This window comes from Megalobrama amblycephala, linkage group LG17 (assembly GCF_018812025.1).
Source record: "Megalobrama amblycephala isolate DHTTF-2021 linkage group LG17, ASM1881202v1, whole genome shotgun sequence".
Taxonomy (NCBI): Eukaryota; Metazoa; Chordata; class Actinopteri; order Cypriniformes; family Xenocyprididae; genus Megalobrama; species Megalobrama amblycephala.
The window spans coordinates 28,689,477-28,713,856 of record NC_063060.1 but is presented as its reverse complement, the minus strand read 5'-3'; the positions used below and the strand labels follow the sequence as shown (position 1 = coordinate 28,713,856).

General features: G+C 38.5%; 1 protein-coding gene across 2 annotated transcripts in view; it reads left to right on the top strand.

The window, feature by feature from the left end:
• Positions 1 to 24,380, top strand: part of dpydb (dihydropyrimidine dehydrogenase b) — a 159,155-nt gene that overhangs the window by 74,933 nt on the left and 59,842 nt on the right. For both annotated transcript variants that reach the window (XM_048162299.1, XM_048162300.1), the window contains exons 12-14: positions 7,163 to 7,347; positions 8,722 to 8,937; positions 22,451 to 22,615. In XM_048162299.1, the coding sequence (XP_048018256.1) occupies positions 7,163 to 7,347; positions 8,722 to 8,937; positions 22,451 to 22,615 (566 nt within the window). The remainder of the gene's footprint in view (positions 1 to 7,162; positions 7,348 to 8,721; positions 8,938 to 22,450; positions 22,616 to 24,380) is intronic.

Genomic DNA, 24,380 nt, shown 5'->3' with positions numbered 1-24,380 from the left:
GGGGACAGCAGAAGGGGAAGGCTGTCTCCAAATAGAGGCCTGCTCTGCCCTTTTAGGAGTGCATGCACACTCCACGAGAAGTGTTGCATCCTCCTAGGCTCTTGCAAACTGTACCTCTCTAACAGACATCTATAGAGCAGCAGGCTGGGCTACACCCAATACCACAAGATTTTACAATCTCCGGGTGCAGCCAATTTCATCCTATGTGCTATTGGGTATGAACAGGTAAGTTATGGGCAACAGGCCGTGTTTACCCCTTGTACATAATGCCTTTTCTCTCCCTTAGGTGATAACCTGCACTTTTTTGTCCATGTGAGTTCCCCGGACTGGCGAGCCTTGAATGTATCTTACTTTTCAGCACCCTGCTGCAGTCGAACGCCAGCCCTAGTACTCGTAATGCATGCCTCTTCGGGTCAGTCCGTGTACTCGAGCTAAGTGTTCCATATGTAGCGATTCCCTGACGGTAATCTCATATGAGGTATTTTCCATGACACGGTTTCCCTGACGGTAAACCTGTCTTTCTGTGCCACCAGTGCTTGTAGAAGGTTGGACCTATTGCAGAGACTTCTTTCCATGTGTGGTACTTCTTGGTTGGTAAGTCCATGTGAAGTATTCTCCACATGTTAACATCCCTTTGGGCAGAATGTTGTCTCCATAGTAGGGGTGTAACGATTTATCGTAGTACGATATTTTGTGATGCAAACATGTTAGGATATGCATCGTAGAGTGATGGCGATACTTTTACGATATGACGGCAGTTTAATCTTATTGGTTGAGCTGCCGACGTGACTTACTCTGCAAGGTGGCAGTGAGAGAAGCCGGTTGTCACTGCATATAAATGGTGTGTCTCAATCAGCTCTCTAGTTCAGTAAGTGTTTCGGGCACACATTGAATCTTGCAAGCAGGTTTAAACATTTCTCATGTCAGTCTCTTGCATGGTCGCGTGAGAAAAGTCGTGGCTTTCTTTCACCACAGTGCACAGCAACAGCTGTGCTCACAGAAAAGCAAAAGACGCTTGCGATGCTGTGCTTTAAGAAGTTCTGTGGGGTCTTTTCCGCGTGCAAGTCAGTTATTTTTTCAAATGTAGCCGCGCGGCAGGCGCGCTCATAATGGGATCAACGTGGTCGCGACGCGCATGCAATTCTCAACTTTTCAGAATGCCTGGGAAAAACACCACAACAGCTGAATCATGTTACGATGTTTTGGCAGCGCAGATGTCGGCAAGCTCCCATGTGCTAGTAACAACATTGTAATGGCTACTTAAGCCATGTAGTCCTATGTACCACACTAGGACAGAGTGGACAGTACTTACCACCGCTATGGCCTTTCCGTAACAAAACATCAAAAGCTCAGCCGAAAAGATGATCATAGCTGTACATGGTGGTTTTTATATCTTATCTCCATCTTATATCTATCTCGTAGTAAAACTAATGCAAGGGCTAGAAATCATTTATCCTTTGCAGAAACATCCTGATCCTCTTGGAGAGCTCAGTTCATGGTTGCATAGCAACGACCAACGCCACTGGAGCGCAAGCGCTTTGGAAAGAAGGAGAAGCGGTGCGGCCACGCCTTCCACGCGTTTTTAGATGCGATATGTGAACGGCCCCTATTCATAATTCTAAGTTCATGTTAAATTTAACATTTTTTTTCAGTGACAGACAGCCTTATTCAACTGTTAATTTGAATACAGAAGGTTTTTATTAAACATTGAAATGTGATCTTGTATGTACAACAAGGAAAATTATTGAAATTTGTTCATGTTTTTTGAATAAATCTTGTTTGAATTTCAGTTTCATTTTGTTCAAAATATCGTGATACGTATCGTATCGTGAACTCCGTGTTGAGATACGTACCATATCGTGACCTGAGCGTATCGTTACACCCCTACTCCATAGTGTTCCTTTTCTGCATGGAAAAAGAAATGATTCTCCAGTGCTTCCTCGGGTCTGCACAGCTGTGAATAAAAAAAAGTGAAAAGGTCAAAACACTGGTACTTTCAGTGGTAAGTACTGTCCACTCTGTCCCAGTGTGGTACATAGGACTACATGGCTTAAGTAGCCATTACAATGTTGTTACCAGCACATGGGAGCTTGCCGACATCTGCGCTGCCAAAACATCATAACATGATTCAGCTGTTGTGGTGTTTTTCCCAGGGGAGCCCTAATGTCAGTCATCAACACCTTATCGAAATGACTGACAGATAGGGAATGTCTCGGTTACTATTGTAACCTCCATTCCCTGATGGAGAGAACGATTCATGGTGTCCCTCCTGCCACAACGTTGAACTACCTGCTGAAAGGGCTGGAATACTGTTTTAGCTCCTCAGCACAAACCTGAATGAGTGGATGCACGCCGGCTCCTTTTAGACCTGTATGTCTGGGAGAGTGACGCGTGCAAGTTCCACTTTCCAACCAATTTTCATTGGCCTTTTCTCAAAGTATCAGAGGTGTAACGGCAATTGCAATAGTCTTTTCTTCCCTATTGTCATGTATATCTAATTGAAACGACTTCTCGAACATGAAAAAAAATGTTGGGCAGGACTTAATTTTGTCCATTGGGAGTTGATTGGATGGTTGTGGTTTGCTATTTCTCTGATCTCATGTGAGGGACAGGTTGTTCCTCGTGCCAGTAAACACATCATCAGAATAGAGAAGAGATGTTGCTGCAAGAGGGAGGGGAAGTTATTTTGATTAAAGATTACCAGGGCACATGAATTAAAAAAAAAAGATGTGCCAGATAAACCATTTATGATAAGCACTTCAATATTACATAAGAAAATAAGAATTGTCCATTTTGATTTCATGGTGATTTTAATTAATATATTTACATTTTTTTTAGTATTGAATCCTGCATTCTCCCTTTTGTCCATCCAAAAGTGGCTTGTATCCTCTAAGCTGTTGCATTTCTTCATGCCAGCATCTTTCCTGCCTGTATTTCACACAGCATTCCATCTTCTAATGGAGCTTAGCAATGAGCAGTTGTATGAGAAGTTTCTCTGGAGAATACTACTGGATTCTGAGAGGAGGCCATTTAATTTAAGAGGAAGATCTCAGGAGTCTCTTAGATTTGTCACACTCCACAGCCCGCATGTGTGTGCCTGAGACAGAGAGAGGGGGATGGGGGAGGAGGGAAACAACAGGAGGGTGTGAGGATGTTTTTTTTTTTTTTTTTTTTTTTTTGCTGAAAGTGATGAGGCCGGCAGTCTTCATGATCACTGGAGCGTCAGGCGAGGAGAGCTGACGGAGGGACTAGGGGATTGGTCTCAAAAAAAAGGAAAGGGAAAATATACTCAACAATAACAGCCACAGCAAAAGCATCAACAGGGCCGTCAGGGTTACAAATTCCTTTGCTTGTCTCATGCAGGAATCCGGAGGGACTGTCATTTCTTCCTCCATCAAAGACATGTCTTCATTTTTTAGCTTAAACAATATCCAGCAGTCACTATGTGAACAGTTATGTGTCCTCATCGCCACCAAAAAGTATTTGGACACATATATGGACCATACAATCAAAATCAGTTTTGTGGCTTTGAATCTGCATCTACTAGCTGTATATTTTTGAATGCAGAGTTATTTTTGGGGAAAATGGACCAAAAAATTGATGACTCATCCTTCACAGATTTTTGTTCAATCAAATACTCTTTACAATGAGAATGTCCCTCCCCCAATAGAGTGCAACAGTGCCCGCCATCTTTTTAGCGGTCTTGGTTCTGGAAATATTTTTCCCATTCATTTTGCTAATTAATAATTTATTTATTTAATAAAGCATCAAAAGTCATGAACTAATCCAACCAGCTACAAGGTGAATAACAACATGACAAAGTTTGATTTAAAGGAAGAAAGTAATTGAAAATCAAACAAAAACACAAAGGTACAAGACAGTTTAACTGCTTTAATGAGGAAAGAACTACAATCCTACGAAGCATTGTGAATGACATAATCGACTTAAAATGAAAATAAATATAAAAATATTGATTTAAAGCTGCAGTCCGTAACTTTTTTGGGGTTAAAAATGATCCAAAATCAGTTTTTGAGCAAGTACATACCCAGCCAGTGTTCAAAACTATCTCCTTACCTTAGCCCTATTCACAGTGGTAAGCTTGTAATAATGTTTTCTAATTTAAGTGGTACTGGTGGGTTTCTGTGGGAAATTCGAGTATGCAGCCATTCGTCTTTGCGTCATTACGTCACGTCTGTTTACATAAAGAACGAGTCCCAGCCAGTAGGCTATTTCGCATGTAAGGATGCTGCAGGCGCCGGATCATTTATAGTGTGTTTTCTCACAGCAGCTGGAATAATTAAGCTTATCATTTTGTTAGTGGATTTTATAGTGTGACAAATGGACAATTAAAGATTAGACTGTACTGAAATTGAAATCTACAGGTAACACTAATACACACTAAATACACATAGTCAAGCAATGCTGATTTTGTTAACATTAACAATTTGAGAACAAAGTATAACAATAATAATAATTTGCACGGTTTGATGTGATATGAGCTAAGCGAACATTGGATTTAATCACATTGGTAGCGAGATTTATTGTAATGCTTATTTTTTCAGTTGGTCAGAACAAAAGTGGCAAATATGTTATTTTCCAGTGACATTTTCTTATTTTGGTCATACTTCCAAAACTACCGGTGTGGTGACTGACAGCCACACATTCTCCTCAAAACATTAGATTCATCCGCGCTGAGGTGCCGTGCAGATGCACAACCCATGTAAAGATGATAATTCCGCAAATAACTGCAGGTTTCGAACAGAGATGGTGACAAAGAGGCAAAACTTATGCACTGCAGCTTTAAAGTTGTTGATTATGTGTATAGAAACAATATCTTTTAAGTTTATTGAAAAATATACATACTGTATGTACACTAATATTTAAGTAGTTTGAGAGCATAGACTGACTCTATTATTGTACATCAATTAGTGCTTCATGGGAGTGGATGTGCACTAAAGTGTTCTTTTTTTGACACGATTTGTTGCACAATTCTCTGATTGATGGAAATTTCTCTGCAGACTCATGGGTAATGAAGTTTTTCACCTGGAATTCTGCTGTTAAAAAATAAGCATAAATAACCTCATAGCTTACAGTTTGTCTTTAAAGTTTATAAGTTATCTTTAAAAATTCCCCTATGGAGAAAATGAGTGGGATTTTTTACTTCTGACTAGCGAATAGCAAATTATTATTCATGCATGTGTAACTAGCCTATTGATTATTTAAAAAAAAAAAAAAAAAAAATCATTATGTTCCATCCAAATGTCTCAATATGAAATATGTCAGAAAATAAAAAAAATTGCATTTGATAACTCAAATAAATGGCATTTGTTCTCATATTTTAAGATAACAGTTACATTTTCTTAGCAAAACATTAAAAAAATAAGTTTGTTATGTTATAAATGACATTTTTTTTTAAATGATTAAATTAAGACTAAATGTATTATCTGGTTGTTGAACATAACTTATTGGAACTTGCACATGTGAACTACACATGTTTTCTCTGCAAGGACACCTGTGTGACCGTGAAGAGAAATAACTACATACATCCATTAAAAAGACCTTGGATGTGCCTGAAAGCTGAAAAATGCATTGTACGTAGGTTGGAAAGGAACAAGACAAATTTGAATCCAGTGTTTTTGTAACAAAACACTGTCTACCAAAGTGCCATCATCTGAAGACAGCAAAGATACATAAAGCTGGCTATTTATTCACGAACCCAGGAACGCACTGCTCACGTGGTTGCATGATTGTTTGCTGTAAATAAAATGTCATATGCTTGGAATAATACGAATAAATTCAGATTTAATCTAATAATAGGAAAATAATATCCTATTCATTATGTGATTATTTAAATCTCCTGTTTAAAAATAGGAAGATAGACACATTATATTTGAAATGGTTTTCTGTCTTGCATTTTATCTCAGAACGATGGATGTCATTTTAAAATTACGGAAATTATAAGTTACCGCAACCTCTTATTTACATGAGGTAAACATAAAGCTGCTTAGTTTACATTTTTAAAGGTCCCGTTTTTCGTGGTTTTTTGAAGCTTTGATTGTGTTTATATTGTGTAAAAAAACACAGTATTTTTCACATAATTTACTTATCTGTATACCACTGTTTCCACTGTCATAAAAATGGGCTGATGACTTCCTTGTTCTATGAAGTCCCTCCTTCAGAAATACGTAACGAGTTCTGATTGTGCCAGCGGTTCCTGTGTTGTGATTCAACAGCAGCTTAGCGAACCTTGCCCGGAAAGGTCACGCCTCTTACCATAACGTGGAGATGCATGCGCTCAGTGTTACTGTAAACATGTCTTTAATTTTACCCTATCAATTTGAGCCGGAATCAGACCCGGTGATTGGACTGCGGGATGAAAATAACAGCGTTTCGACGACATGGCGACAAACACACTCTATAAACGCAACTCTTGTGTATTCCTGTGGGCGGAGGTTAGTCAAAAAACTGTTTTAGTGACGTCATTAAAGAAGGAAGTAGAGGGATGTAGTCCAAACTGGCCGTTCGATGTAGGCGACTTCTGTTAAATAAAATATCTCGCTTGGCATTGAACTTTGAGCTTTAAAATTTTACAGATTTTATTTATACTCTAACAACAACATTACACACTAACTAAAGTTTGAAACATGGGATCACGAAGAACGGGACCTTTAATGTATATAACTGTATACAATACATTTTACAATAAAATTTTAAGACTGTATTGCTGTAACAGCCCATTTCAAATGTTTATGTACTTTTTTCCTCTTTCTCCTTTCGCCGAGGTGGAGCAGGGAATGAAATATTGTTCTTGTAAATACTTCCAAGATTTTCAGGATTTAAACTGTTAATTTTGAATTGATCTTCTCTTGTAAACTCAGAGATTCGGACGGTGCTTAAATTACCACACGACCTTTGCGTTTGTCAAAAAGCGTTAGGTAATTAGGCCGGGGATTTTTACGCGGGTGGTGGAAGAAAAAGACTGACATTTTGGAATCGGATGGCAATAAAATCAGACTAGCCCCTGTAAATGTTGAAAATACCTTACGTCCCTATGAAAAACAATTACCATCCGAATAGGGCTGTAGTTGTAAATTAGACATTTCCATTGAGTTTTTATACACTCTAACCACTCTGATCTTTGCAACATTCTGTGCTGGAACAGTGAAGAAGGCCCTGGAACCAGTAAAGCTGAACGGATGGGGGACACCTGAGGTGAACTACGAAACCATGCAGACCAGTGAACCCTGGGTGTTTGCCGGCGGAGACATCGCCGGCTTGGCCAACACCACCGTGGAGTCTGTCAACGATGGCAAACAAGCTTCCTGGCACATCCACAAGTACATCCAGGTGGGCTCTCCACTCAATAAGCCAATCCATCTCATTCTGCATTTGGACGTCTTACACAACATGCTTAGTGTTTGGCCACAGTTGTGTAGCTCTGAGAGCCTGCTTCACATTATGTGTCAGTGCCAGCAATTTTCAGTATTAGCGTAGCACTCAAAGTTTTACGCTCACAGTTTTTATAGCGAGGGCATTATTCCACAGGGAATTTTTTTTCTCAGGGTGACATCTTGAGTGCTTTTTGGCTTCAACACTCAAACAGTAGAAGTTTCTTCCTTCATTTTCCTAGACGAAGACTATTTTCTGTGATTTTGCACACCGACCTAAGTGGCAGCATAAAGAGAAGGTTCATGCAGAGGTTAATCGCTAATGTAACTGTGGCCAGGGGAAGTCACGCTGAAGTGTTTGTTCGGCAAATCCATTCCCCCCCCTCCAAAACCATTCTGTAATTTTGGACTACAGAGAAAGAGCTGTTCAAATATTTGCTAATGGGTTCAGCAGTTCAAGATCACGTAAATCATTGGAAGATGAGATCACATTTTGTTGTGGGTGTTGTTTAAATTTTGGTTTTAGGGCTTTGTGTATGGATCTTCAGCGGAATGAGATGTTCTCTCACGCTGTGTGCTTGTTTGTCTGGGTTTTTAGCTTGCAAAAAAAAAAAAAAAAAAAGTTTCTTTGCTAGTAGTAATAAATTTCCTCTGTCACAAACAAACTAGAGTGATGAAACTTACTCAGCACATGCTCAGTAAGTCTCTCTGCCTTAGTGACAATTTGAAAAATTGTCAACAAAAAAAAAAAATAGGTAACACTTTTGTATAGGGAACACATAAAACACTATTAACTGTGACTTTTCCCTCAATAAACTCCTAATTTACTTCTTATTAATAGTTCGTAAGGTAGTTGTTAAGTTTAGGTCTTGGGTAGGATTAAGAATGTGGAATAAGGTCATGAAGAATAATAAGGCATTAATATGTGCTTAATAAGTACTAATAAACAGCCAATATTCTAGTAATATGCTTGCTAATAAGAAACAAGTTAAAAGACCCTAAAATAAAGTGTTACCCAAAAATATTTTGTTGTGTGAAAGTTGAAATTGTTATTAATAATAATAATACAAATTATTGATAATAACAATAATAATAAACATTATTTTATGTACGTTATTGAATGCAGCAACTGGCTGAAGGCTGTTTTTGACTCATTGCAGTATATATACAGAAGCATGTAGTATTTCAACTCAAATATAAATGTAATTTAGACCATTCCTTGAAACCTGCTAAAAGAACCTTATTAATGGGAAAAAGTAGTATTACTAATTATTAAAGATGTTGTATTATTATTCCCTTGGGATGTACATTGTTTTCTGTGTTTATTTTGCAGTCCCTTCATGGTAATACAGTAAGCACCACTCCTAAACTGCCCTTGTTCCACTGCGCCATCGATACAGTGGACATCAGCGTGGAAATGTGCGGGATCAAGTTTCCTAACCCGTTTGGGCTGGCCAGCGCTCCACCCACAACCAGTGCAGCCATGATCCGCAGGGCCTTCGAGCAGGGCTGGGGCTTTGCCCTCACCAAGACCTTTGGCCTGGACAAGGTATATTTACAGAACACAGAATATCAACATGGAGAATGCCATAGGCTCCACATGCACTCGTGGTAGGAATTGGGTGGTATGTTTGTGTGGGAAGCGCACTCTGCATTGCAAAGTATCAGCAGAGCAGAGTCTTTTGTACAACATCATAGAAACTGAAACCTTGGCAAAAATCCCCGAAAGGTCATAAGCATATGAAAGCACCAGCACACTGGGCACTGCTAACAATAATGCTAGTCTTTCCAGCTTGTGAAACAGCTCACAAACACACACTCATACACACATGTGCACACACCAACACCAGCCATAATGAGCCACATTCTGGTGGCTTTAAAAAAAGCACTGCAAAACCAACAACCTTCCCATTAGGCAGCCATGCATCTGCCTTGTTAGCAGTGTAACATTTGTTCTTGACAGGAGGTAAAAAAAATGAAACAGGCATGAGTTGTTTATTGAACTCCAGCAGAAAATCTTTTTGTTTTAATTTACTTTCTAATTCAAGTGATGGGAAAATTAATCTGTAACATCTGTTTGTTCTGGGCTTACTGGCAGTCCTTGATTAGTGGAGCTAGAAATGGAAATAGAATTAAAAAAAGAAAGGAGAAGAGAGGCATAGTGCAGGGTTTGTGTCCTATCAGACGTCACCATGGCAACGATAAGAGGCGTCTGCGCAGCTCTTCCATCAGAGCGTCAATTTAACAAAGAATTTTAGAAAACAACTGACAATGTTAATAAAAATTAGAATAATTTGTTACATTTATATTAGGGACGCACCTTACAACTTATTCCAGAACGAGGCCGATACCGATATTTTCATTTTGTTCTACTCGCAGATACCTGTGATTTCACTGCATTTGTACTTTTTAAATATATTAGGTAGAGAATCCAAAAGAATACGAATCATATTTATTGATTTAATTTGTTTAGCAAATATATATTTCCTTCAGTTCTTTTCATGCTTAATTATGCCTGTTAAAATGTATTGTATAAGCTTCTGTTACTTTTACTGTTCATACTGTTTTATTGCTCTATCATATTTTATCTTTCATTTAATAGCACAGCGTATATTTAGAGCTGCTTCAGCAGGGTTCAATGCTAAGGATTTTTTTCTGCTGGCCTGGTTGGGTCAGTGGTTCAGATGTTAAGATACCAGTGAAATATCACAATTCTTTATTACAATTAGAATACTACATCAAAAACTACTAGTCTAATTTTTGTAAATTTAAAACATTATTAAAGACAAGTAAACATTCAGTAGTAAGATAAAAACAAATAATCCAATTACAAATAGCACAAATAAATACAACAATACATTTACTTCATAGACATCCTTCTCTGATATATCCATTCTGTTCTCTGTTTGCTCCTTTGTTGGTGTTTCTTAGTCACAAGCACTGTATCGGTTGTTGATATTGGAGCATTTTAATGAGTACGAGCGCGAGTACACAAGCGCAGTGCATCCCTAATTTATATAGCATTTTTCGCGGCACTCAAAGCACTTTACATGTGGAAGAGGGGAATCTCCTTAACCACCACCAATGTGCAGCATCCACCTGGATGATGTGGCGGCAGCCATATTGCGCTAGAATGTCCACCCTACACGTTTATTGGTGGAGAGGAGACAGAGTGATAAAGCCAATCAGTATTTATATGGGGATGACCCTGTTGTTGGACAGAAGCCAATAGGCAAATTTGGCCAGGATGCCGGGGTTACACCCCTACTCTTTTTGAAGGATTTTTGATTACCACAGAGAGTCAGGACCTCGGGTTAACATCTTATATGAAAGACGGTGCTTTTTTGACAGTATAGTCAGTATAGTCCAACACTAATGGGGCGTTAGAACCCACACAGACCACAGGGTTAGCTGCTGGCCTCACTAACACCTCTTCCAGCAGCAACCTATTTTTCCCAGGAGGTCTCCCATCCAGGTACTGACCAGGCTCAACCCTGCTTAGCTTTAGTGGGCAAGCAGTCTTGGGCTACAGGGTGGTAGCTGCTGGCTGCAACATTCAAAGTGTTAGTTCACCCAAAAATGAAAATTCTATCATTAATCTGATGGCTCAGTGAGGCCTCCATTGCCAGCAAGATAATTAACACTTTCAGATGCCCAGAAAGCTACAACAGACATATTTAAACCAATTCATGTGACTACAGTGGTTCGACCTTAATGTTATGAAGTGACAAGAATACTTTTTGTGCACCAAAAAAAGTAAATAAAATAACGACTTTATTCAACAATATCTAGTGATGGGTTTCAAAACACTGCTTTATGAAGCTTCAAAGCTTTACGAATCTTTTGTTTTGAATCAGTGGTTCGGAGCGTGTATCAAACTGCCAAAGTCACGCCCCCCAGTGGTGGACCACTGAAATTTCAAAACACTTGTGACGTAACGAAGCCTCGTTTACTGAAATCACATGACTTTGGCAGTTTGATACGTGCTCCGAACCACTGATTCGAAACAAAAGATTCGTAAAGCTTCGAAGCTTCATGAAGCAGTGTTTTGAAATCGCCCATCACTAGATATTGTTAAATAAAGTCATTTTTTTGTTTTTTTTTGTCACACAAAATGTATTCTTGTCACAAAAAGTATTCTTGTCGCTTCATAACATTAAGGTTGAACCACTGTAGTCACATGAACTGGTTTAAATATGTCTTTTGTAGCTTTCTGGGCATCTGAAAGTGTTAATTATCTTGCTGGCAACAGAGGCCTCACTGAGCCATCGGATTTTATCAAAAATATCTTAATTTGTGTTCTGAAGATGAAAAAAAACGTCTTACGGGTATGGAACGACATGAGGGTGAGTAATTAATGACAGCATTTTCATTTTAGAGTGAACTAACCCTTTAAGGGACAAAAAAAAAAAAAAAAAGTAGTGAGAAAAAGAAGAATGGAAGAGCAAACAATTTCAAAGAAATAATAAAAAAAAAATGTGCCATAGGAGGAGCTAAAATAATTGTATGATTTTGAAGTGTCTGAACAAAGCAAATAAAATGGAGTGGTTTTTAAAAAATATTGTTGTGGGTTGATTGTTCTGTAAAATTAATACTGAATTAATATCTTATTCAATTTACCCCTCACACTCTGCATCTTTGCTGTTGTCAAGACAATCTGTGTACTTATTTTCAGAAAATCAATAAACAAATAGACATAAAAGCATAGGTGGATTGTCATGAACAAAAACAACTAAATAATTCGATATTGTTAAAAATTTTGGCTGGTAAATCAAATGTACTGATCACATAAACCCCCATTTTTGCCGTGCCACTCTAAATTGAAACTCTGCCCAGTCTGTTATAAAATCAGTATGCTCTTCCTAGAATATGATCATTGTACTTCAGCCGTTTCTCTGCAGAGGACTGAGAGTCATGTGACGGTTACATCTAACTCGCCTCACTGGATACTGCGCCCATGTCAACAGCGAACCCTAGCTAATAATTCTTGGAATCTTACACTGCTGCGGCGATATGAGGCCATATTTCAGTAAATAGAACTCATATTACTCTCTACGTTTTGGAATGACTGCACAGAAACGCTCTCTCTCTTTCATTCTCTCTCGCAGGCAGGATAAAGAAAACCCCTCAGTGTCAACATGTTCTCTGTGTTTCCGTGCAGCGCTGTCATTAGAACATAGGGGACTTCCTTTTAATATCCTGTTCTCCTGAGCCACTCTAAGATGCGCCGTCCGTCGAGGCTGCGCTGCATCAATAGCGTTCGGAAAACCCAGCCATTGTCAAGATGGATATGAAAATAGCCGTGTGTGTATATGTGTGCTGAATAGCTCATTTACCTAGTGCTAACAGGGGCACTGAGCAAGCAGGCGGCACTTTCATTAATTATAATTAATGAGATGCATTGCATATGTAAATGTTTTATTTTTCCCTTCTGTCACAAGATGCGAGTCCCTTGGGAATTGGCACCGCAGTGACTTGGAATGGGCCTCGGGAATGGCTTTGCATGGCACTACTCTCTTATTCCTCATCTCTGATGATCTAAGAGTCCAGTGGTACTCAGATCCACATGAGAAGGTCACACGGTCAGATTGTTGCAATCAAACGGCAAACGAGACTTGTAGAGCTGATGGGTGCTGGGATTTCTGATGGATCAGAACCTCCAGGCCCAATTAGCCTTTTAAGTCATCTCTGTGTGAGAGACTTCACACAGTGTCACGTTCTTCCTCTACGGTGCCATCGCAGGCAGGCAGCTAGGAAGTGGCACGTCGGAGCGCCGGAGGGCTAAGGGGCCATCACTCAGTCAGTGCTGCGCTAATTGTACATGAGAATGAATGATGGCTGCTATTGTTCTTTTATGCGAGGTTGATTGCCTATTACTCGTGTTCTTGAGCTCACATGAGCGGTATCCTGAGCCGTTGGATCAGCTGGTTGGAGATGATGTTAATGCCGGCTGATTTTTGATGGAGTTCATTATGCCCCTGCAGAGTCATGATGAATTTTAAAGTTAGCGAGAAAGGACGTGAGCCAGATTTCCGTGTGCGGAAAAATACATCTCCCTCTCGCTGACACATTCATCATAACACTGTCTGGGCCGCTCCTGACAAAGCTCCGCAGCTATACCCACTTTCCCCTCTACTGATTTAGCCGGTTGGTTATGGATCGGAGTGGAGTGCAGAGACAGAACTCGCTCGCTTCCTGCATGAGAAATAAGCCCATCCCCTGCTGTTTAAAACACATTCAATCATTGTCGTAGCTCAGACAGGAGCTTATCACACCTAAGCTTTAAAACACACCACTCCAGGCTACAAGACTTAATATCTGCAGCAAAAAACTGGGATGGCAAAGCAGATGAGATCCACATCTCCTAATTAGCTTCTAATTACATAGTGCTTTGCCCAATTAAGTTAGCGTTTATAACGGTGGGTGTGAGCACATTGTGTTCTTTTTAGTCCACTGTCAAAGCTATTTGACTGACTGGTCTGATCCTCTTGGCAGATATTGTCATGTAAGGTTTCATAAAACATGAAACTCAGTGGACTCAGAGTATATTCACACGAGCAGCGTTTGATATTAACAACCGCATTTATTAACCGGTTTGACTATCACAAGTTGCATTCACTGATGATGGATACTAATATGAGTAACAGGTTTGACTCAAAAGCTGTGTTTATGCAGTCAGTGTATGGGATTGACAACTATATTTACTAACAAGTTTCAATCTCAAAAGCTACATTCACACTGTGTTGGGCATTGATATCTGTATTTACTTTAAGTGTCCTTTTCATACAACAGCTTACAAGAGAATCTGTGGCTATTTCTATTCTTGAAATAGCCACAGATGGCGGCTTTGATAAAATTCGCAAAGACCCGCCCCCTTTAGTTACTGTTGCTACGTCTGACAAGCCATGGCACTCTCACGCCATGAAAAATACACTGCGGAGCAAAGAGGAAACTGACAGCACCAACAGACTAGACAGAACAGGTTACTTTAAACATAAACAAAGTCTCAGCTTTCAAGTTTTAACATTTTTTAAAATATATTCAAACAATAAATACAGTTTTGTGACTCTCTAATGTGTTGTGACAGATCGCTGTAGCACATCAGTTCAAGCAGCATGTGAACCGTTCATCTCTTCCTACTATAGCGCCAAATAAACATGAATGAACATCAGAAGGAATGTTGTTTCAACCGCGGACAAACATCAATACACACCATTTTTCAAGTTCAAGTTCACCAAAATAGAGGTCTGCGCGGGACTGTTTTTTCGTCCCGCTCCCGCCCACTCCCGCAATGGTTCTATTCCGCACGAACCCGCTCCCGCCTAAAATTCACTCTGTGTTCACCCGCTATCCACATATAGTGATTTTCTTCCCGACCCGACGGGTCCCGCTAAAGATCGTTTCCAGAATCTTGCGTTGCGTTTAAACTTCCCCTAAAGAAAGAGAGTGATTGGAAATAACAAATATAAAATGTTGCATTGTTATTTGTCTATGATGCTGTCAACACCCTAACAAATGTCAGAGAAAAAATGTCACAAAGAATAATAGGCTAAATATCACAGAGAAAAATAAGCTAAATTAAATAGCCTACAACATGTCACTCAAAACTATAGGCTAAGCCAAAATTACATAAAGGAAAACTGTTGGCTTACTAGCTATACTGCAAAATGAAATCTTTTTTAACATCCACGCAAGAACAGAATGACGCTGACTGACGACCGTTTCAGAACGTTTCTAATGCAAAGAACACAGGTTTCTCAGGACAGGGAACTGGTGACTGTGTGAACGCCATCACTGCAGAAAGTTTTGTTCACCTCAAGTTCAAGCACAGACGCGCTGATGCATCTCGGGAGCGACCGGGTTATTGTCAGACCGCCCGCTCCCGCCTAAAGTACGCTATAGTTACCGACCGCAATCCACCTGTCATTCAAAATTTAATCCCGCGCAGCAAGAAATCTTATCGTGTCCCGCAGTTCCCGCGGGAATGCAGACCTCTACACCAAAATTAATCTATTCTCTCCTGTCTGCTTTGTCAGACAAAATGGCGGAGTGTGTGTTATGATTGGTCATACTGCCTGTCAATCAAACAGCCCTAACATTAGTAACTGACAGCAAAGAATAACCCAAAACTCAACAACATGAGCGACACCTGTAGTTGTCCACTGTGGTTTAATTTATACAGCATATATATATAAAACGTAATTCATGCAGATTTTTATAGATCAATGAATTTGCCATTATGATGTCATCTAGTGACATTTAGCTACCAGTTTTAGCTCATTTCAATTGAAAGCAGTTGGCAACACTGATAGTAGGCCTATAGTTAGTAGAGTTCGAATATAATAATACAGTATGTCTGTATTCCCAATGCATAGAAAACGTTCTTGACTGGCTGTAACCCCAAAAGGAGCTCCAGGTATTGTTGCACAGTTAGGTAGAACGTCTGTCCTCTCTTTTCCTCTTCCTCTCTGCTAAGGCCCTTGAAAAAAACAGGCAGCCTACTCAGTCCCTCACGCCCATGTGGGGCAGCCGGAGCAGGCAGGAAATCAATGGTGGCTGGGGACAGACGGCTGCCGTCCCACAATTAATGCCAATTTGTTATGTGCACGTATCTCTGCAGGGAGACATGGTGTGGGCGGAACTTTCCTGCACTGATTCAGGCACCTTGAGTACACAACTCCAGAGAAAGAGCTAGATAAAGAGTCTGTTCCCAGAGGAGAATTTAGATGGCTTTACATTTGTAGATGTTTTCATGAATATGAATGATTGCAATGAATTATTCAGATGTCTTGGCATGTTTTGTGAGTCTGTAGTGTTATTAACATACACTGTACCATTTTCAAAGGATTGTAAGTTGCTGCTAATAAGCTGTGAGGGATTCTATGTATATGATTATAGATCTTGCTAACAACCTACATCTGACTAAATGGCATGATGATGGAAATGTTTAAAATTTAAAATATATATTATTTCAGTGCATGCATTCCCCAGAATCTGAACCTACTGTATGTTCTTGCTGTTTTGAGCTACAGGAATGCTTAAATATCGAGTAACATAACATATATATCAAATTAGCAAACAAAAGATGATGTGCACATCTTCATTTGGAGATGTGCACATGCTCCTAAGGTGCCACTTATGCAAAGTCAAATCAGGCTTTTCATTTCCTGTTCCCATTCCCCTATTTTATGTATTGTTTCCTGTCATTCATTTGAATGTCACTCTCTAAAGGCAAAAGGCCCATAAATAAAAATCTTCACACTAGACTGTGATATTTGTAGGTTAAAAATTTGCATGACATAAAACAAAGGGGAGAAAGTACCTATAGGGTTTTTAGTTTCCTTCTTTAATGCAGCACATGTATATCAATAAGCACTATCCTCCTTTACATACTGCTGTTGTGTCCTTGAGTCTGCTCGTTAATTCACTATCGCCTCAGGTGTACTGTATGATAGCTTTTCAGCCTATAACATGTACTTCAGATGCTGGAACAGCGGTCAGCAGTGCTGAATGGGTGTAACAGAAACAAGGCCTTCGTTAAATGACATATAGCATGGAAAGTAAAAGATCTTAAAAACTTCACATTGAGATGGCAGGTGTGCGCAAGAGCAAAACCTGCGTGGGGATGTTAACACGTAGCGGTTAATTTTATGTTTGTTAAATGCAGGTGTCGTGTGTGGGAAGTTTGAGCTTCATGACAGAAGAGAAAGCTTCGTAGTGACTTTTTAATCAGTGTATGTGAAGTGTGGGAGTTTTAAGCATAACTTTTCATTCCGTACTTTGTTGCAAAGATATTTTTATAAGATGTAAATCACGTTCACTTACCTTTTTGAGATCTCAGAGTTAAGAGAGTTGATTTTTCTCTACAGCGCTTGAAGCCCTGACTTATTAACAGATAAAAAAATAAGCAACATGTTTTTTTTCTCCGAAGAGAAATAAAAAAGAAGAAAGTTATACATCCATGTTTAATTGTAAAAAATACTTTTGAAGCACGAAAAGCATTTCACTTTATTGCTTAAATGGGGGGCGAAAAAAATTAAAGTTCTGTCAGCGTTTACTCACCTTAATGTCATTTCTAACTTGTGTGATTTCTTTCTTTTGTGTAATGCTAAAGTTTTGAATTATAGTTTTGTGTGTGGAACAGCCTGCAATTTAATTCACTGAGAATTTTACCTTGAAAATCTTCCTTGAAAGCCGTAGTCACCATTCACTTTCACTTTCACAGCTCAGCTATGACTCTGATTTGTGAATTCTGCTTCTCAGCTTTAATAATTGGATAACATAGATGAAACTGCAAAAATGATTCCTGATAGTATTTGTAGCATCAATAAGAAAGGGCTGAAAATTATAAACAAATTAGTGAAGTTTTTCCATCATCTTCCAGCAAAAGTGTTTATGAATCTATGGACTTTCCTATGTAATTAGAATCCTGTATCATTTTTTCCAGCTATTGTTGCTAGTTTTCTTTGTAAAGAAAACACTGGTCAGTAAAACATTTTTAGAAAAATCTGAAAAAAGCAACTTGAACATTCAGCTAAATAACTTATATATTACTTATATATTAAATAACTAAGTATTACTCTAATAATAATAATATCTTAGTGAAGTCAAGAGCTTTAAGTCTACAAAACATCTTTGCACTGCTTTTCTCTGCTAAATGTTGGTTTTAGGCCTTGGAAAATATTTCAGACAAGCAGCATTCATCTTTTTCTTAGAGGCTTTTAATGACTGAGATCTTTCCTTGTTGTTGTACGTTTTCATCATTGTGTCCTTAGTGCTGTTCAATGTCTTCTTACATTAATGACACTCAGTTATACCATTGAAATCTGCTCTGAAACGTGTACTGAGTGTATATCTTTTCATTAGCGAGATGTGACACACCATCTGTGATGTTAAGATACCTACTGCCTGTACACCTTGCACAAAGCAATTCATATTTGTGGAACCTTGTGTGATTTTCTGGTAATATATGAAGCAAAAACAATGTAGTGCTTCTTGTATGTGCACAATATAACATTTTTAGATGTGTGTAACAGTACGTAAGATGAGGGTCTGATTTTATCAAGAATTTAAGTGTGGCTATCTACTTTTTGGCTTTTGTAATAGCTCCTTTGAATCCAGAAGTGTATACATGTTGATGTGAAGTTACACAGGGACATTTATCCTCACCAAACAAGCCCAGATTCACTTCACTTTACAGAACTGAACAGACTGCTGAACTCAGTGAAAAGCAGAAAGGAAACGCTCTGTAAAATGTGAATGTATCAATTAGTAAAGTGGCCATGACTGCTGAAAGTTTTGAAACGTGGTGATTTAAGGCCACAGCCAATATACTGTACGTATAGACTTTTTCAATAGAAAAAGGAATAGATTTGAAAGTAAAGGTACTTTTTTTTTAGACTTTCCAGAATGTCCACGCAACATGAATGGTTAGATTTATGAAAGCCTGCTCTGAATAACCACAAAAAAAGTAAATAACATAGGCAAACTTTATTTTGCCTTAATCGTTGACATTAATGTGTGAAAACATGAACTGTACTAGCAGATGGAAAAGCAGCTATGCACGTCATTACCGTCAAGGCCATTTAACTGTTTCCCACGTCACATCCTGAGGTGAATCTGCAGTCAACAACCGAGTTCTCTAACATGTACTTCTCAGAACTCACTTACATAAACCTGCAGCCAGTGGTTGTGTAAAGTGTAATTGTTTTGCAATCTCCAGTCACGGTCACTCGTCCCTTGATCTACGGCGGACCCTAGCGCAAACGCAAGGACACAGCAAAATAGCAGCGGGAACAGATTCCGTACCCTCTTTCAGATCTTGTTCTGTTTCAACATAACGACGGCTATAGTCATAGAGATAACTGTGGCCGAACACTTTCCTCTGTCAGCTTAAAACATAGCTGAACTGTTTAAATGGCAGACAGACTAATATTTAACCGGAGATTTTCTCTGAGGAGAGCGTGAAAGAGGAAGTGGGGGTTGGCAGCTCATCGGGACAGAGTAACCGCGGCGTCTGTAATTACCCTGGATATGCCTCCGGGCCGGCCTATCAGAGGGCTTCTTCGGACGTTCAAGTGTGGCGCATGGCATGACATTTGATCACTCTGTTATCATGTGTGTTCCTTTTGGGAAAGGTGCTGGCTTAAAAGGGGGATTACTGAGCTGCGCCGGTGTGATAAACCCCCTCAGTTTGCTGAACGCCACACACGAGGCCACGACTAACCACTGACCTCATCTCATACTAAAGAAATATGTGATTTCAACCTAGGATAATGTTTGGCAGGTTAACGCATGCTAAAGGGCTCGGAGAACCAGAGATTATTTACTTACCGCTGGATATCCTTCACACGCATTACCTTAAAGGAGGGTACTCGCACTGAAAGTGCAAATGTAGTTGGAGATGTGGGTAATGTATTACTCATACCTCATATATCTCACACTTCCAGATAATTTGTCCACATCTCCTTCATTCGCAATAACGAATATGCTGAGTTTCTAACTTAAGCAACATATACCATTCTGTGGAGACACTCTTGGCATTAGCATTGAAGGCAGATGTTGTGTTGAAACGGAAGCAAAACCAAAGACAACAAAATCACCGGCAGGTTTAACGCTCTCACGTTTGGAGGCGTTTCACGAAGGCGTTCGTGATCGGAAGATGCTCCAGATTCACTACAAATCACATGTGTGATTCATTGTAATAATGAAGATGGTTTTATCTTCCTATGTTTCAAAAGGAAAACTTACATAGGCCTGCTGTACTGTAGATACATTAACAGATTGTGCTGTAGTTATTTTCAGCTCACATGCAGCCACAGATTTAAAAAAAAAAAAAAAAAATGAATTTTTAATTTTGTAGGTAAAAAAGACAGAAATCAATTTACAACCAGTCAATTACAGGGGTCCCCAGAAAAATTACAGGGGAAAAAAAAAGATTTTACATAATGTAACTTAAGATATTAATTAAATATATGTAGCACTTTTACCATTTTTAACCAAATTTTATATTAATACTATTTCGTTCTGCTTTCAATAGTCACAAATTTACTATTTTATTGTATTGAAATCTTTAGTTATTAACATTCACAGAAAACGTTCTTTCAAAGTTTAATATAAGTTTAAAATATTCTAGCTGTGATCCTGGCGTGAGTTTATTAAAGCAGAACTAAGTAACTTTTTTACCTTCATAAATAGTTTTCTAAGTCCTTACGATGGTTAATTGACTTGTAGTGGTGTGTTTGAGGCGAGCACTAACCCCCTCTGGCACGTCTACGCCAGAAAACAGCACTTGCAAGTTGAGCTGCGCCGACTCGACACAATCTCGCCTCATGTTCACGCGAGAGTGACAAAATGCTTTACGGTAATTCGAAAACAATGCATATATTATGACTTTATAAGACAATTTCGAAAATTACCCACCTCCATCGAGATTTCTTGTATTGTATATGCAAAACTACTGTGCTGGTGAGCGTTGTAGTCGTTGTAGTCCAGAGCTGAGCTTGGAGCATTTACGACAGTGTGATTCACTGAAGGAACCTGTAGGGGGAGCTTCGCAAATCTTACTGAGTTCCGCTTTAAGGCGACTGTTATTTTAGAATGAATCACCTTATTATTCCCATGCCGACATATAAAGCTTGTTATGTGACACACCATTGCCACGATAATGCTGTATGACTAATGTATCATTTTTTTATTTATTTCACTTTTCATTTTCATTAAAAATGTTCACAAACTTGTTAACTAAATTGTAAAATTTCTGATATCCCAATACTCAAATATATGTAAGTAAATGTATTTTGTTGTTTAAACACCTTTATAATGATCATGTTAGTAGATCTCTAACAGGAGATGGACACCTTCATGTTAGTTGCCAGTTTTATATCAAATTCTGTGACCGTGGTAGAATTCATAAAATTCGATAGGTCACAGAATTTGGTGTTAAACTAGAATTACAAAACATAAGTTCATCCACTTTTCCCAAAAGGCATGAAAGTAAGTGGACGGTAAGCTCGGAGAAGAACAAGTAAACTTCATAGTTAAAGGATTAGTTCACTTCTGAATGAAAATTTCCTGACAATTACTCTACACAATCCTAGCCGAGGAATAAGGGTCTTGTCTAGCAAAACGAGGAGTCATTTTTTTCAAAAAAATACAAATTTACATACTTTTTAACCACAAATGCTTGTCTTGCACTGCTCTGCGATGCGCCACGCATTACATTGAAAGGTCACTTCCATCGACATAAGTGTGTATTTTACAAACTGAAACCAAATGAACAAACACGATCAACGTTCCAAAGTTTTTTGTGTTTTTAGAGGTTTATACATCTTACATGATGGGGTGTAAAAAAATGTAGTTAACTTAATACAAAATATTTTAAATATTTTTAATAATTAGCTTCAGAAAAAAAATCAATTGTTCAATTCAGGAAAAAAAAAATCTTTATAATATCATATTTACTAACACTGTGTGTCTTTATACATAAATATATTGCTGGCTTTTATATTTTTCTCTTTTTGTAAATCACCTTGCAACCTTTAACAGTGCTGCAGCATATAAAAATAAAGTTTATTACTTTTATTATTATAATCATATTTCAGGGTGCTGGGCATTGAGGTAGTTAAAAAGTTTTTATTTTCTTTGGCCATTTGTTATTTTGCCTCTGGTGCCCCCTCAAAAAAAAAAAAAGTTGTATGACGCCCCTGGTTATCTTAATTGTTTAAAATTGTGTGGCTTCTAATTAACACATGCAAATGAATCCTAATTGCTCTTACTAATGGGCCATGCTCTTATCAATTCATTTATCATAGTTTTCTCTTAATTGTGAAAAAAGGCTAAAATTTGTTTGATTGATGCTTGTATCATGAATATATAGCAAGCATTTGTGGAGTCTGACATTATGATAAAGAAAGGACAGATGTGTGTGCAAAGGTTTCAAAGGAAAAATGCATTCATGCTCCAAGTTTGATCACTTTCAGCCTAGCGAATGCGGTTTGTGCGCTCCGTCAGTGCTAATTGCAGTTTAGTGAACAGTGACAAAGTTTCTCTCTCTCTTGCAGGATTTGGTGACAAATGTTTCACCTCGAATCGTGCGTGGGACCACCTCAGGCCACATTTTCGGTCCCGGCCAGGGCTCGTTCCTCAACATCGAGCTCATTAGTGAAAAAACAGCCGCCTACTGGTGCACGAGCGTGGCTGAACTCAAAGCCGACTTCCCCAAAAATGTGAGTTCACTTTCAGCTTCTCTTGTCTTATCTCTTATTTCTTTCTTCTTTACTCTTATTGCTGCAGAAGTTTTTTTCATAATGTGATTCATTACTTTGTTTCTTACTTTTTGAGACTGGGGAGCCTGTCAGTGTTTTATCAACAGCCATAATTCTCTATAATAGAGGTGCCATCTTTTTCCCTCGTTTTCTGTCCCTCAGTAATTCGAGACGCTTTTGCTCTGTGCATGTTAACTGCTTCACGAGTAATTGTGTAATAGAATCTCACTAATAGAAGATTTTCCAAGGCCTTCATTCTCTTCTTCTCCCTCCTCACAGTCGCTCCGCAGGCAGATGACAATAGCTTTTTGTAGTGTTCTTTTCATCGCAATCAGCCATCTCTTTTCTCTCTAATCATTTGCAATGAGACAGCCCGTTTGAGCACAAAATAACTTCCTCAACTTTTGTTGTCTGCCTGCTTCACTCAAGGGTGAGATTAATTTTGAATTACAGGGTGTAATTATGAGGCACAACGTCACTTTTCACACTAACCCCTTGGATCCCTCCTTCACACAGATGTGTCTCTTTTTTTTTTTTTCTTTTCAAACTGGCTTTACCTTGCTGTCTACATAGGAAGCTATCATCGTAGGCAACATCCAAACCGAAATTGAAATTAACATAATGCCTTGTTACTAGGTAGTAACTGCACACTGCTTAAATTAGTGTTTTTTTTTTGTTTTTTTTTAAGAGTTTGATATTGACATGTTGTTAAGATTACAGCGGAATAACCTAATAAACAGAAATACATATCACATAATTATATTTGCTGCCATAGTCGGAGTGTCTATTTACACTTAAGCACAAATAGCCACGCCTTGTTGGCAGAGGCTATTTACACTAATAACTCCGCCCACTGACGTCTGGTTGGATCAAACAAAACTACGGAAGACACTGACTTGTCAACAGCAGCAATAGTGTAGGGGTAAGGCGCGTGGAAGAAAGTTTTGACGCAAATCGACCAGTGTTTGAATCCATCTTTTGCCAAACTCACTCTTCTCTCTTTTCTCATCACATATCAGATTAGAAAGGCATTTATTTTAAATAAAAATAAAGAAAATATTCAAAAAGTGGAAATTAAGTTTCTAACATGTGTTTATTAATTTATCAGTTTATCAGGGGAGGTGTAGGGAGGGCTTTATTATCCCAATAAGGCAGAATCCATTTAATAATTTTAATAAATATAATAATTTACATTCTGTTCTTATTGCATACCGTTTAATGTACAACAACACTGAGGTGCAAATAGTAGCCTATCTGCCACTATTTATAAGTATAAATAGCATCAACTATTATTTACACTTATTTCAAAGAAAATAGTGTAAATAGAATCTATCGCTACTTGAATTTTGTGTAAATAGAATCTATTGCTATTTATACTTAGCATATATCGCTAAGAAAATATGCTATTTTCACTTAGTATAAATACAATTACTATTCTATTCTAATACACTTAGTATAAATAGCATCTAGTGCTATTTGCACTTAGTTCAAATAGCCACTACCAATAACCAGATATTTTTCATTAGTGAATGAAATATCATGTAACCTGTGTGATTGTTTGATTTGCCGACATTTGCCGTAATTATGACTTGTCAGACTTGCAAAAAGCTTTCACATCTTTTTAGTTACAACTTACACTTGTGCACCACTTGACAGCTGTAACATTATTTGGAAACACTCAAAAAACTAGTGGCAGTATTGTGTAATAATTCTGTTTAATAATTCC